The following is a 10,606-nucleotide window of genomic DNA, read 5'->3' on the forward strand; positions in this document are numbered from 1 at the left end:
TCCTCAGCACCCGACCACTTCCACCGCCTCCCTGACTGGCCTTGCCCTCCCAAAACTCCCCGTGACCACCCCCCCCCCCCCCCCTCCGCAAACTCCCTACCCTCCCTTTTGGCCCTCTCTGACCACCCCCAATCTTACCCCCCCCCCCATTCCCTTCTATAGAACTCACCAGATTCACTCTAAAATTGATTACACTACTGCAAAATGTGTATCTAAAAGGGAATGGTGTATTACTAGCAGCAGCATCCAATAGTCAGGAAAACTGCCAGCACAGCAGGAGAATGTCTGAATTACCGGACTTTGACTGTATATCAAAACTAAGGTGGGGGTACAGGTGATGAGAGTGGGAGTGAGAATGCATCGTCCTTGGCACAGCGGTAGGCCATTTAGGACTGAGATGAGGAAAGAGCGTTATGAATCTGTGGAATTCTCAGCCACAAAAAGGCAGTGGAGGCCAATTCACTGGACGTTTTCAAGAGGAAATTAGATTTAGCTTCTAGGGCTAATGGAATCAATGGATATTGGGAGAAAGCAGGAATGGGGTACTGATTTAAAATCAAGGGTTCCCAACCTGGGGTAAATATACTCACCCCCGGGGGGTTATATTCGCCTACCCAGAGGTTAAATTTGTTGATTCTGGATTTGTACATATTTTTTCTCATTGACTTCTGGTTTGGTTCTGGTATCTGTTCATCATTAGTTGTTCATAAATAAGTGAGGGAACATTGTTTATGTGCTATAAAGGTTGCCTGGGGGTAAACGGAACGAAAAAGGTTGGGAACCCCCGTTTTAAGATGATCACCCATGATCATATTGAATGGCAATGCTGGCTCGAATGGCCTACTGCTGCACCTCTTTTTCTATGTTTCTATGTGGAAGTCACAGGGAGATGTTTACATGGAAAACCCCCTTGTGTTAAACTTGACATCAGTGTGACTGAGAATACAAAGGTGGATGGATGATGGGGGGGGGGGGGGCATCTATGGAGCAAAGGAATAGGCGACGTTTCAGGTCAAGACCCTTCTTTAGAATGGTGTGGGGGGGGGGACGAACTTAGAGCGTTGTTAGAATTATTATTTTTATTATTTTTCATTTTTAATTAGTCGAATTATAATTATGAAGTTTGCTCTTTGTGATTAGTTAAATTATAATTAATTTAAATATAATCATAGTTTGAATTATTTTCTTCGTAATAACCAGTTTAATTATTATTTTCCTTGTACATAGTTTATATTTCTTTATAATTGGAGTTTAGGGACAATGATTAGTTTAATAATAATTTTAAATTATTGTTTTTAATGATTAGTTTATAATTATCAAGTATTAATAATTTTCTTTACAACTAGAGTGGTATTTATTATTTTCCATTTTTAATCAGTCAAATTATAATTATTAAGTTTGCTCTTTGTGATTAGTTAAATTATAATTTTCATTATTTTCTTTATAATTGGTTTAAATATAATTATAGTTTTCATTATTTTCTTTGTAACAATCAGCGTAAATATTATTTTCCTTACATAGTTTATAATTGGAGTTTAGGTACAATTTTAATTATGATTTAAAATTATTGTTTTTAATAAAGATTAGTTGAATAATAATTTTAGATTATTGTTTTTAATAATTAATTTAATAATAATGTTTTATTGTTTTTTATGATTACATAATAATTTTTAATTATTGTTTTTAATGATTAGTTGAATAATAATTTTAGATTATTGTTTTTAATAATTAATTTAATAACAATTTTTAAATTGTTGTTTTTAAATGATTAGTTGAATTGTTTTTAACAGCGAGTTGAATTATAATTTGAATGTATGAATCATTTTCTTTGTAACTAGTGTGTTCTCCTCTCCATGGGTTGAGGGTTGAAGGCGAGTGAGGCCTAGTCCGACCGCTCAATCCCCGGCCTTTCCTGACGGCCTCCGCCGCCCAACCCCCGCCGCCTCCCGGCCGGTCGACTACGGTCACCCCCCCCAACAGCCTTTTCACAACGACGGCGGGGCGTTAAGTTGGGACGCGAGGGGAGAGGGAATAAACGCGGAGGGGAGACGGCGAGGAGGATAAAATGGGATAATTGAGGAGAAATAAAAGAAACAAAATGAGCAACCGGCCACACAAGATGGCGGCGGTGGGATAGAGACGGGTGGCGGTGACGCGGGGCGGGACTTCCGGTGGTCCCGCCCCCCTCGGCGGCCGCTCCCATTGGATGAGGAGACGTCGCTCTGCGGGACCGCGGGTTGCGATTGGACGTGGGGGCTGCCGGTCAGGTGAGCGGGGCGGAAGTGGAGGGAGGGAGGGAAGATGGCGGAGGGCGGTCCCCACCTCGCTCCCGCGCCGACGTCTGACCGAACGAAGACATCATGTAGAAGCGGCCCGGCTCCTCCATCGTTGAGTCGAGGCGTCGTCCGTCTATGCGTGTCCGTGTGTGTGTCTCTCTCTCTCTCTCTCTCTCCTGCTTCCACTCCGATGGCGCTGAGAATGGGGTTCACCCGCCTCGGCCTCTCTCTTCTCTTCTCTTCCTTCTCTCCCTCCCTCACTCACTCCGCCCCCGCGTCAGAATAGACCCCCGCGCCTGCGCACCCGGCCTTCATCACTGGTCACGATGGATCGTCCCGCCTCCACTCCCCGCCCATTGGCCGATCTCCACGTCTCTCAAACGCGCGGCCAATCAACGGCCGATCATCATGGTCCCGCCCCCCCTCGCCCTCTCTCTCCCATCATTGGTCGGAGTGAATCGTCCCGCCTCCACTCTCGTCCCATTGGCCGATCCCCACGTCGGTCAGACGCGCGGCCAATCAACGGTCAATCATCATCGTCCCGCCCCCCCCTCTTTGGGCGGAATGAATCGTCCCGCCTCCACTCTCGTCCCATTGGCCGATCCCCACGTCTCTCCAACGGGCGGCCAATCGCCATCGTCCCGCCCCTCACGCCTCATTGGTCGAGATCATTCGTCCCGCCTACCCATCTCTCCCATTGGCCGAGCTCCACGTCTCTCAATACATCGTTTCCCCGCTTGCTGATTGGCTCTCCCTCCTCAATCACGACGTCTAGCCCCTCCCCCCCCCCTTCCGCTCTGATTGGCCGGTGAGGCCGTCCATCAAGACCCGGTCAGCTGATCAGTCACGCAAGGCCCGCCCCCCCATTCATAAGTGTCCATGAAGTGAAACATAGACAATAGGTGCAGGAGTAGAGGCCATTCAGCCCATCCAGCCAGCACCGCCATTCAATGTGATCATGGCTGATCATCCACAATCAGTACCCCGTTCCTGCCTTCTCCCCATATCCCTTGGTTCCGTTAGCCCTAAGGGCAAAATCTAACTCTCTCTTGAAATGTTTGTTTTAATATGTCTTATGGTATGTTTTATGTTGGGGGGGGGGGGAGATCCAGGGGAAACCTACCTCGACGGAGATCCCCTGTCCCATCCCCGCCCCCCCCCCCCCCCCCCCCCCCCCCCCGCGGCCTACAACGTGGAGCGGTGCGGCCTTTTCTGGAGACCGGCCAGGAGCTTCAAGCCGCGGGCGCGACGCGGACTTACCATCGCGGAGACGGGGATCTTTTGCCGAGGATCGCCAGTGTCGGAGCTCCGACCGCGGGGCCTGTGGACTTTAACACCGTGAAGCCCGCGGTCTACGGTGAGAAGCGGACGACTCGGGAGCTCCATGCCGCGGAGAAGACGCGAGGCCTTGAACAGCGAACCGTCGGCCCTGTTCAAAGGCCCCGACCACGGGTGAACAAAGGAGGAAGATGACTGAACTTCATTGCCTTCCATCTCTGTGAGGAACGTGGATTCCACTGTGGTGGATGTTTATGTTAAACCTTATTTTATGTGCTGTGTGTATTTTTGATTTTTACTTAGTATGCCTGTATGGTAACTCAATTGTAACTCTATTGTGCATGTGACAATAAACAATAGGTGCAGGAGTAGGCCATTCAGCCCTTCGAGCCATCACTGCCATTCATTGTGATCATCCCCAATCAGTACCCCGTTCTTGCCTTCTCCCCATATCCCTTGACTGTCATTGACTATCTTTAAGAGCCCTATCTAGCCCTTTCTTCAAAGTATCCAGAGAACTGGCCTCCACCACCATCTGAGGCAGAGAATTCCACAGACTCACAACTGTCTGGGTGGAAAAAGTGTTTCCTCGTCTCCATTCTAAATGGCCGACCCCTTATTCTTAAACTGTGTGTGTGGCCCCTGGTTCTGGACTCCCCCAACATCGGGAACATGTTTCCTGCCTCTAGCGTGTCCAAACCCTTAATGATCTTATATGTTTCAATAAGATAAATAAAAGATATGTGACAATTTAATTGAATCTTGAATCTTAAACCTTGAATCTTGAATCTCGAACCTTAAGGAGGGAGAGATCGATCAGCCATGATTTATGGCAGAGTAGACACGAAGGGCCGAATGGCCTAATTCTGCTCCCATCACGTATGAACATGAGACAGAGGTTCACATGCCCCCCCCCCCCCCTCTACTGCCTCTGCAATACAATACAATTTTACAATACAATACAATACAATTTTATTGTCATTTGAGCCTCAGTGAGGCTCAAACGAAATTTCGTTTCCACAGCCATACAAACAGACAATTTCTAGACATACACACAATTTAGTTCACACAAACATCCATCACAGTGAACCCACTGTGATGGAACCCACTGTGATGGAAGGCAAAGTATTTTCTCTCCCCTGCTCTCCATGTCTCTCCCGATGTCGAAGCCCCAGGCGGGCGATGCTAAGTCCCACGGCCATTTTAGGCCGCCCCGGGCGATTTACGGCCCCGCTCCCGGTCTAGAAGTCTCGAAGTTGGAGCCCCCGGCGGGCGCTGTAATGTCCCACGGCCATAAAGCCGCGCCGGGTGATGTACTTCCCCGCTCCGGGTCGTTCCAACCCCGCGACACGGGCTGGAGAAGTCGCGTTGCGGGAGCTCCGGGAAGCAGTCTCTCTCTGGTGCCCAATGTGGCCTCCGGTACGTCGATCGGCGAGACTCAGCCACCACGGCAATGAACGTAACTCATTTATTATGGTACAATGACAGTTAAATAACAATTAACAGACACCCCCCCTCCCCCCCCACCGCCCCGGTCACCTCCGGCCAGTGCTCCCTCTCCGGTGAGCGGGTCCCAGCGTGCGGTGGGGAGGGAGGGGGGGGGTGGTCCGGGTCGGTCCGAGCCCCCTCCTCCCACAGGGTCAGTAGGAGCTCTCGTGTCCCGTCAGGATGTACAGGTTGCTGTGAGCCCCGGGGTCATCGCTGGGGATGCTCTGCAGGATAATGTCCCTGTGGGGGTGGGGGAGAAGCAACAGTTTAGTTCATCGTCACGTGTACCGAGTTACAGCGGAAAGCTTTTTTGTTGCGTGCTAACCAGTCAGCGGAAAGACAATACATGATTACAATCGAGCCGTCCACAGTGTACAGATACAGGATAAAGGGGTGGGTTTAGTTTAGTTTCATTTAGTATCGAGATCCAGTACAGAAACAGGCCCTTCGGCCCACCGGGTCCGCACCGACCAGCAATCCCCGCACACTAACACGATCCAGGGACAATTTACACTTACACCAAGCCAACTTAGCTACAATTTACCAGAGGGGATTACAGAGGCTGGGAGGGGTGTCGGGGCTGGAGGGGATTTACAGACGGGGCAGGGGGGTGTAGGGGCCGGAGTCTCACCTCTGGGTGCCCAGAACACGAAACATTCGAGATTCATCTGTGATCTCCTGAGTTATCTGTGAGCGGCAAACAATACAACAATTATCTCCCCTGTAAATCACTCGTCCTGGTACTGTACCCCAGTGTTACACACACAGACCTGTCCCCACCAGTACTGTACCCCAGTGTTACACACACAGACCCGTCCCCACCGCTACTGTACCCCAGTGTCACACACACACACACAGACCCGTCCCCACCGCTACTGTACCCCAGTGTTACACACAGACCCGTCCCCACCGCTACTGTACCCCAGTGTTACACACACACACACAGACCCGTCCCCACCGCTACTGTACCCCAGTGTTACACACACACATAGACCCCCGTCCCCACCAGTACTGTACCCCAGTGTTACACACACAGACCTGTCCCCACCAGTACTGTACCCCAGTGTTACACACACACATAGACCCCCGTCCCCACCAGTACTGTACCCCAGTGTTACACACACACACACAGACCCCGTCCCCACCAGTACTGTACCCCAGTGTTACACACACACAGACCCCGTCCCCACCAGTACTGTACCCCAGTGTTACACACACACACATAGACCCCGTCCCCACCAGTACTGTACCCCAGTGTTACACACACACACATAGACCTGTCCCCACCAGTACTGTACCCCAGTGTTACACACATAGACCCCCGTCCCCACCAGTACTGTACCCCAGTGTTACACACACACACATAGACCCCGTCCTCACCAGTACTGTACCCCAGTGTTACACACACACAGACCCCGTCCCCACCAGTACTGTACCCCAGTGTTACACACACACACAGACCTGTCCCCACCAGTACTGTACCCCAGTGTTACACACACACACCTGTCCCCACCAGTACTGTACCCCAGTGTTACACACACATAGACCTGTCCCCACCAGTACTGTACCCCAGTGTTACACACACATAGACCCCGTCCCCACCAGTACTGTACCCCAGTGTTACACACACACACAGACCTGTCCCCACCTGTACTGTACCCCAGTGTTACACACACACATAGACCCCGTCCCCACCAGTACAGTACCCCAGTGTTACACACACACATAGACCCCCGTCCCCACCAGTACTGTACCCCAGTGTTACACACACACACAGACCCCGTCCCCACCAGTACTGTACCCCAGTGTTACACACACACACAGACCTGTCCCCACCAGTACTGTACCCCAGTGTTACACACACACACACACATAGACCCCCGTCCCCACCAGTACTGTACCCCAGTGTTACACACACACACAGACCTGTCCCCACCAATACTGTACCCCAGTGTTACACACACACGCACGCACGCACACACACACACCCATCCCCACCAGTACTGTACCCCAGTAGTTTTGTGGCCCTACCTCTTTAGACTGGAGGCTTTGACCTTGCATGCCGTGGGTCCAGAACGCCAGCACGCTGTCCTGGAGACAAACTGGTTGGAAAAGACGAGGATGAATGTCTTTAGTCACAGGGTGACGAGTCTGTGGAATTCATGGCCACAGACGGCGCTGGAGGCCAAGTCAAGACTGTGATAGCCAGATTCTTGAACCCAGACACTAAAAGCTGCAGTAACTCAGCGGGACAAGGCAGTATCTCTGGAGATAGAGTTCTTGAAGATAGCGGAGTCAGGGGATATGGGGAGAAGGCAGGAACGGGGTACTGATTGTGGATGTTCAGCCATGATCACATTGAATGGCGGTGCTGGCTCGAAGGGCCAAATGGCCTCTACTCCTGCACCTATTGTCTGTTTTTGAAAAGGAATGAGTGATGTTTCAGGTTGAGACCCTTCTACAGGTTCTTGATTAGTGCGGGTGTCGGGGGCTATGGGGCGAAGGCAGGAGAATGGGGTTAGGAGGGAGAGACAGATCAGCCATGATTGAATGGCGGAGTAGACTAGATGGGCCGAGCGGCCTAATTCTGTTCCTATCGCTTATGAGCTACGCCCGGTGGGTGAGCCCAGCCCCCCCGCCCCCACCCTTGGGTGCACTCACCCACTGTCTGTACACAGAAGTTGAAGCTCAGCTCGGCCGACCCGTTGCTCCTCTCCCCCCGCAGATTCACAATCTTCACGCAGCCTGTGGGAACGGAACAGAACTCACACAGTCTCAGCCCCTCCCCAGTGAGGGAGCGTTACCCCGATGCCAACCCGTCCCACCCGACCCGTCTTACCCGCACACTAACGCTGCACGACACACACACACGCACACGCACACAGAGGGGGAGAGAAGAAAGTTGGGGGGGAGAGAGGGGATAAGGGAGAGAGAGAGAAGGGTTAGAGAGAGAGAGAGGTGGTAGGGGAGAGAGAGGGGGTGGGTAGGGGGAGCGAGAGGGGATAAGGGAGAGGGAGGGGAAGGGGTAGGGGGGAGAGAGGGGGTAGGGTGGAGAGAGAGAGGGGGGGGGGAAGGAGGAGAGGGGTCGGAAGGTCCCGTGTGCGTGCGTGCTGAGTGAGTGAGTGAGTGAGTGATTCTGTGACTGCCGCCCCCCAAGGCCAGTGTGTACCTGGGCAGGAGTGATGGATCAGGGTTCCGGAGGAGCACAGCTTGACGGTCTGGAACTGCAGGGTGCACGTGTGTTGTGAGGGGCCTCGCACGCCCAGACACACCTGCGGGTACTCCTCTCCCGGGAACACCAGTAGCTCAAAGATGCGCAGCGGGTTGGGCAGGGTCAGGCTGAACTGCTGCAGGGGGGGGGGGAGGGAGACAATAGACAAAAGGGTCAGGAGTAGGCCATTCGGCCCTTCCATCCAGCACCGCCATTCATTGTGATCATCCCTAATCAGTATTTAAGAAGGAACTGCAGATGCTTGAAGGTAGACAAAAATGCTGGAGAAACTCAGCGGGTGCAGCAGCATCTATGGAGCGAAGGAAATAGGTAACGTTTCGGGCCGAAACCCGGAACGTTGCCTATTTCCAGAAGGATTTCGGGCCCGAAACGTTGCCTATTTCCAGAAGGATTTCGGGCCTGAAACGTTGCCTATTTCCAGAAGGATTTCGGGCCCGAAACGTTGCCTATTTCCAGAAGGATTTCGGCCCGAAACATCGCCTATTTCCAGAAGGATTTCGGGCCCGAAACGTTGCCTATTTCCTTCGCTCCATAGATGCTGCTGCACCCGCTGAGTGTCCCCAATCAGTACCCCATTCCTGCCTTCTCCCCATATCCCCTGACTCCGCTATCTTTAAGAGTCTTATCAAGCTCTCTCTTGAAAGCATACAGAGAACCGGCCTCCACCGCCCTCTGAGGCAGAGAATTCCACAGACTCACCACTCTCTGTGTGAAAAAGTGTTTCCTCGTCTCCGTTCTAAATGGCTTACCCCTTATTCTTAAACTATGGCCCCTGGTTCTGGACTTTCCCCAACATCGGGAACATGTTTCCTGCCTCCAGCGTGTCCAAACCCTTAATAATCTTATATGTTTCAATGAGATCCCCTCTAATCCTTCTAAACTCCACAGAGTGTACAAGCCCAGCCGCTCCATTCTCTCAGCATATGACAGTCCCGCCATCCCGGGAATTAACCTGGTGAACCTACGCTGCACTCCCTCAATAGCAAGAATGTCCTTCCTCAGATACGGGGCCCAAAAACTGCACACAATACTCCAAATGCGTTCTGAACTGCAGCAAAGATAGACGCAAAAAGCTGGAGTAACTCAGTGGGACAGGCAGCATCTCTGGAGAGAAGGAATGGGCGACGTTTCGGGTCGAGACCCTTCTGGCAACCTTCCCTCCATTGACGAACTGTACACTGCAAGGGCCAGGAAGCGAGCGGGCAAGATCATCTCTGACCTCTCTCACCCTGGCCACAAACTCTTTGAATCACTTCCCTCTGGAAGGCAACTCCGTACTGTCAAAGCTGCCACAGCCAGACATAAACACAGCTTTTATCCACGAGTAGTAGCTCTACTCAATAACCAAAAGTCTGTAGCCTCCTTTTGCTCTGGTATTTAATTCACATGTTTAATCGATAATGTTTTATTATTAATGTTCTATGTGTCATTCCTAACTGTCACTATATGTCGTGTTGGAGCACCAAGGCAAATTCCTTGTATGTGAATACCTGGCCAATAAACCTATTCATTCATTCATTCATTCCTTCTTCAGACTGAGCTGCAGCGAGTCCAGGCCCAGTTGTGCCTTCACCGTAGGTTAAGACCCTCTCACGCCCACCCCCACCCCCCCGCCCTCCCGGAAGGTTCTGGACCGCCTCCTGTGGGCCGCAACGCTTACCTTGAGGAGCAGGAACTTCTGCAGCGGCTCGTACCACTGCATGAGGATGATGCTGTTCTCCAGCGCCCCGCACAGGAAGGTGTCCCTCGTATACGGGTTCCTCACTGTGTGTGTGTGTGGGGGGGGGGGGGGGGAGAAACGAGAATCCACACTCATCACTCACGGCTACGGTTGCCAACTTTCCCGTTCCCAAATAAGGGAGAAACGGTCCAAATACGGGACAAATTCCCCATGGCAGGGTGGGGAGAGACATGAGGCAGGTATATCATCACTTTTTGTTTTTCCTTTCTGTTTTGGTCTTTTTATTTCGTTACATTTTTCTCATTTCATTTACTCGCTCATTCTTGGACTACACCTATTTGGTAGTTCTAGGGGTTCTATTCTTACACATTCACTCTCCCTTTCCTGCTCTTTCTCTCTCTTTCTATTTCACCTTTGCTAAAAAATTAAAATGGAAGCTGTACCATAAATGTATTATGTCATATGCCACGGTTTATACTTTTGTATCACTGCTTCTAATAAAAATAAACGTTAAAAAAACAATTTCCCGACGGCAATTCTATACCCGTGGCTGGGTGAACGATGAGTTGGCCCCGGGTGCTGGACTGCACACAAAGCCCAGCCGGTGGGCCAGCTGAGGAGTTTTGGCCCGGGGGGGGGGGGGGGGGGGGG

General features: G+C 51.4%; 2 protein-coding genes and 1 long non-coding RNA gene across 5 annotated transcripts in view; all 3 read right to left on the minus strand.

Annotated features, from left to right (window-relative positions):
• The window catches only part of sf1 (splicing factor 1), a 28,164-nt gene extending 25,599 nt beyond the window's left edge, over positions 1-2,565 (minus strand). For 2 of the 3 annotated variants that reach the window (XM_033016189.1, XM_033016190.1), the window contains exon 1: positions 2,323-2,565. In XM_033016189.1, the coding sequence (XP_032872080.1) occupies positions 2,323-2,386 (64 nt within the window). In that variant the 5' untranslated portion in view covers positions 2,387-2,565. The remainder of the gene's footprint in view (positions 1-2,322) is intronic. The other variant, XM_033016191.1, reaches the window with a different exon arrangement.
• A 2,504-nt stretch (positions 2,566-5,069) lies between these two features.
• LOC116969328 lies at positions 5,070-7,830 on the minus strand. Its single transcript, XR_004410731.1, has 4 exons — positions 7,704-7,830; positions 7,074-7,144; positions 5,674-5,729; positions 5,070-5,282 (listed from the first exon to the last, which is right to left on the minus strand). It is a non-coding gene; the product is annotated as an uncharacterized LOC116969328 (long non-coding RNA).
• A 58-nt stretch (positions 7,831-7,888) lies between these two features.
• Positions 7,889-10,199, minus strand: LOC116969331 (mitogen-activated protein kinase kinase kinase kinase 5-like). The gene is made up of 3 exons (XM_033016194.1): positions 9,935-10,199; positions 8,186-8,389; positions 7,889-7,894 (listed from the first exon to the last, which is right to left on the minus strand). The coding sequence occupies exons 1-3, from the start codon at positions 10,088-10,090 to the stop codon at positions 7,889-7,891; spliced, it is 366 nt and encodes a 121-aa protein (XP_032872085.1). The 5' UTR covers positions 10,091-10,199.
• Between the last annotated feature and the right edge of the window lie 407 nt (positions 10,200-10,606).

Source organism: Amblyraja radiata, unplaced genomic scaffold, assembly GCF_010909765.2.
Source record: "Amblyraja radiata isolate CabotCenter1 unplaced genomic scaffold, sAmbRad1.1.pri S157, whole genome shotgun sequence".
Classification (NCBI taxonomy): domain Eukaryota; kingdom Metazoa; phylum Chordata; class Chondrichthyes; order Rajiformes; family Rajidae; genus Amblyraja; species Amblyraja radiata.

Bases quoted from the DNA above. Each gene is read 5' to 3' on its own strand.
- LOC116969331 (XM_033016194.1), bottom strand. From the start codon at position 10,090: ATGAGTGTGGATTCTCGTTTCTCCCCCCCCCCCCCCCCACACACACAC. The intron at 8,390-9,934 runs GTAAGCGTTGCG...CCCCCCCTGCAG, and splicing joins AGAAGTTCCTGCTCCTCAAG to CAGTTCAGCCTGACCCTGCC.